The sequence below is a fragment of the Loa loa genome, assembly GCF_000183805.2.
Source record: "Loa loa unplaced genomic scaffold supercont3.1, whole genome shotgun sequence".
Classification (NCBI taxonomy): Eukaryota; Metazoa; Nematoda; class Chromadorea; order Rhabditida; family Onchocercidae; genus Loa; species Loa loa.
This window is the reverse complement of record NW_018108181.1, coordinates 1,242,072-1,244,712: the sequence shown is the minus strand read 5'-3', so window position 1 is coordinate 1,244,712 and position 2,641 is coordinate 1,242,072. Positions and strand designations below refer to the sequence as shown.

The window sequence follows — 2,641 nt, the reverse complement described above, 5'->3', positions numbered from 1 at the left end:
ACCATTCTTACAAGCTTTTCGTGCAGATTTTGTTCGGAAAAATTTCTGTTATCGATTGTAATAGAACAAGTCATCTTCTGAAGGATAAAGAAAGAGAATTCCTTTGAAGATCTGAAATTTCTGGCCTAAATTTCACATTTTAACGAGGTATTATTAGATTCTGAATCGATGTCAAAGTTCAAAGGAAAGTCATTCATTCACCCACCGCTCCTGCCATTTCTTCTTGTCTACATTTTTAATATCTCCAGTTCTCGGTACATCTCATCTCGCCCTTATCTCCCACCATCACAATTGTCACATTTCCTTGCAAATTAACCGTAAATAATCACCCCTTCTCAATATCAAGTACGTAACTCATTTCCATATTTAACTATCAGCTAATTCTTTTACTCACTCTTTCGCCTTATTACTTACTTATTTCCCATCTGATCGTAATCTTTCATCCTTATGCGTCATGTAATGTATTTACAGTAGAACTGTTGCGTTCTAATTCTTGAAAACAAAATATCAACATGGCTTCTTAGAGTTTGCATGGAATGAAGCTCATGATGTCCTCGATTTTTCATACGATCGGCGTTATGATAATGTAGTTTTAGAAATATTGTAAAAACATTTAACATATACTAAAGTGAGAGATTCACGTTTGTTTTAATTTGAATTATTAGAATGAATATCTCCATGAATTCTAGACAATACGGTAATCACAAGGCTTTCAATTACTGTATCTGTGTGATTAAGCAATGTTTCACTTTTTCAAATCACCGGACGTTCGTTTTTTGATGGGAAACCTGTTTATCTTATTCAGGTAAAGGAATCAAACTAAAAAAAACGAAAAACAAATAAGCAAGCTGATTTGCAAAAATAAAATTTTTTTTCTTATTTTTCATTTTTCAAAATTCCCTAATATATGCCTGTTAGAATAACAAAATTTCCACTAATTTTTATTGAAATTTATCCCGCCCTTGTAAATCTCATTCAAAATTTTTCTTTTCTTTTTTGGTAAGGAAGGGAGGGATAAGCTTTTTGGGAAAACTTTTCTTTTTTCAAGGGCAACAAATTTTTCTCTTTGCTCGCGCTCCTTTATTCTCCGATCTTCTCATTAATAAAAACAATTCTGAAGTTCTTTGGCCAATAAAGGAAACAAATTACCAGAAGAATGCATTATCATCTAAGAATTAATAATAATGCTGAAGGGTGGAAAATACTAATTACTCCGATAGCTGCATTTCTAGGAATAAAATCCGCTAGATTGCGCATGCATATTGCTGCGCTAATTATTTCAGCTAGATTGGATGGCCATACTGCTGCGCTAATTATTTCAGCTAGGTTGGACGAGGTGCGCTTGGACAAACAATGCGCGAAATATCAGCTTGTTTTCTCACTAAAATCGATTTTTCGTTCTTTCGGATATGAATGTAACTGTCACAACAACTAAAAACGCTGAAAACCAATACTTGCATGGAAGTATATCTTCCTATTGCCACTTTTAATCCTTTAAAAATATTCTCTAACATTTCTGGAATGAGCATCTCTAACGAAAACATTAGCGCTGAGAGAGATTGTTGCAGAATGATTAATGCTGAAAATGAATAAAATTCCTAAAATAATAAATACATAAGCCGTTGAGCATTGCTAACTCCTTTTGCATATTTTCCTTCTTTTTTTTTCTTTTTTTTTTGTAGAGAAAAGGGGGGAGTAAAGCAGAGAATTCCGTAGGAGATGATAAATCTGAAACATCAGATCATCATCGATCTGATAACAGTAAGGTTAGCCTGCTTTCCGCTACTTTCCACCATTTGTTGCATTTCCCTTCTTCGTGAAAAACCTGTTTAGTGTAATAAATCATATAAAAATGCTTGTTGGAAAGCATTTACAGTGCAAACGTTACTTGTCGAACAGAAGAAAATGAATTTTCATTTTCTTTTCTGACAACAAGGAATTTTACAAGGGAAGATGTGTGTGAATGGTTGTGTTTTATTCGAGCAGTATTGATTTTTCATTTTTAAAACAATAACAGCAGAAGGACTTTCCTGTTTCCATCTCTTACATTGAGAAGAAATAAAAGCATCTGGTATGAGTGTAAAGTGAATGTGATACTCATATAAGGGGTCAGGAGTTTACTTTCAACCTTATCGCATATTTGCATCATTATATTATTCTTTTACGTGAAACAGAAAAGAGGAAAGAGTGAGTAGAAGAAATTACCTCAGTAATTCAGGTACAGCTTTTTGTAATCGAATCTTTCCCGAATGAAATAATAGAGAGATATATTGATAGCTCAGTGTAATAGTAGTTGTAATATTCTGTGTACGTCTATCATTTATTTGTTCTCCTTGGTCTTTTTATTGCTCTTTGATATATGATCTATGTGGTAAAAATATTTTATGGACTTCCGGAATCAGAACTATTGACGTATCAGGAAGTTTTAATTCTGATCAAAAAATCGATTCAGTGGTACAATGGATGCAAATCGTTTCGTCGTAATGATGCTGATAACATTGTTGATTTCAAATATGATTATTATTAGAACTATTTTTGTGATAATTAAACTGTTATCAATAGTAATACCACTCGGAGATGTGTTACGATTATGAGGAGAGACAGAATATTTTTTTTTTTTTTTGCAACACACTGACATCTT

General features: G+C 32.8%; 1 protein-coding gene across 1 annotated transcript; it reads left to right on the top strand.

Annotated features, from left to right (window-relative positions):
* Positions 1-1,156: 1,156 nt before the first annotated feature.
* On the top strand, positions 1,157-1,820 carry LOAG_08247 (hypothetical protein; the record flags this gene model as incomplete). The annotated part of the gene is made up of 2 exons (XM_003143779.1): positions 1,157-1,336; positions 1,683-1,820. The coding sequence occupies 2 exons, from the start codon at positions 1,157-1,159 to the stop codon at positions 1,818-1,820; spliced, it is 318 nt and encodes a 105-aa protein (XP_003143827.1).
* Positions 1,821-2,641: the final 821 nt, after the last annotated feature.